The following is a 1,394-nucleotide window of genomic DNA, read 5'->3' on the forward strand; positions in this document are numbered from 1 at the left end:
CGACACACACCCCAGCATGGCAACCACGATCTGTGATGAGTGTGACGACGAGCTTCCGGACGACCAAGAGAAGCTGCGCATCCTACTGCGACGCATCGAGCAAGCGACCACGCCGAGTGTCTAGTCCACACATTGCTATCCGGTCGTCATGTTGCTGATATAAGAGATACGCCACTGCGGCGCGATGCCTTTTCTTCAACGAGCAGCACGAGTTCATCGTCTCGCCACGGAGATGATTCGCTTCTTAGCTTCGCAGTGTGTCTTTGCAGGTGCTGCCTTCTTTGGAGACCGCCTCGCAATGCCGTCATCGTTGCCTAGAGACACTGCCGAGTCCCAAACTACTAGTAGCGCTACCAAGCCTCGGCGAGCGAGGTTTGTGCAGGACACAAATGATTAAACAAATTTCTTGAAAGAAGAAGACTTGGTTCTATTCATCGGAATATACATCCGAGGCACCTCACAACATCGGGTGCCACGCACGGCTCAACATGGGCACCGACGACCGCGGCAGCCGCTCATGACGTGGCACGCTGTGCGCGTCGCAGTACGTCTCGTACGCACGAAAGATGCCGTCGACGTCCTCAAAAGAAGCCTCCAATGAGACAAGGTCCGCTTCGAAAAAGAAGCGACGCGGCGGCGTCATCGTCGAATACGCCGTGTCGGTTTGGTCGTGGGCGCAGAACTTTAGAGCGCGGCGGGGCTGGCGCTCGAGGCACGACGCGCAAAACACAAACAGGGCTTTCGGACACGTGTCGCACTTGACGAGGCGGCCGTGCACCGGCTCGCAGCACACCGTGCAGCTCATGGGCCACGACTCGGGCGCGTCATCGTGGCTCGTCATCATGTACTGTCGGACGCGCTGCAAACTCTCGTCTCGCTGCGCCGTTGTCGTCGGAGCGTCGAGTAGAAAGCCCACCAGCAGCCACGCGCTCTCCTTATCGGGCGTCGCCTCAAAAATGCGGCGGTAGCATGCCGCGGCCACGTCATACTCGGCGTTGGCCCAATGGGCGACGGCCAAGTGCTTTAAAACTACCCAAAACCCCTTCATATGAGTACTATCAGAAAGGCAAGACGCGCATGCATGTACAATGTACCTTCACGGTGATGGTGCGAGAGGTCGGGGCGGCTCTGAAGCGCCGCTTCGAGCGCAGTGAGTTGCGCCGTGGCCTCGTGCAGATGCCCGGCCATGAGCGTCACCATCGCGAGGTTCATCTTGTCGACCATCGTGCCGCTGTTGTCCGGGCCGCGGGTCCGTTCGCTGGTGGCAACGAGGTGCTGGGCCAGCGGCAGCGCCCGCTGGAGCTCGCCCAGAAACATGAACGCCCCCGCAAGAAACGACATGGTGAGGGTCGTCGACGTGTGGTCCTCGCCAAAGTACGCTGCTTGGATCGGGA

The 1,394-nt window shown here is 59.5% G+C and overlaps 1 protein-coding gene across 1 annotated transcript; it reads right to left on the minus strand.

The window, feature by feature from the left end:
- Positions 1-1,094: 1,094 nt before the first annotated feature.
- Positions 1,095-1,341, minus strand: SPRG_18130 (hypothetical protein; the record flags this gene model as incomplete). The annotated part of the gene is made up of 1 exon (XM_012357563.1): positions 1,095-1,341. A coding segment is annotated over one exon (247 nt), but the record flags the coding sequence as incomplete, so codon positions are not given.
- Between the last annotated feature and the right edge of the window lie 53 nt (positions 1,342-1,394).

The sequence above is a fragment of the Saprolegnia parasitica genome (genome assembly GCF_000151545.1).
Source record: "Saprolegnia parasitica CBS 223.65 unplaced genomic scaffold supercont2.995, whole genome shotgun sequence".
NCBI lineage: Eukaryota > Oomycota > Saprolegniomycetes > Saprolegniales > Saprolegniaceae > Saprolegnia > Saprolegnia parasitica.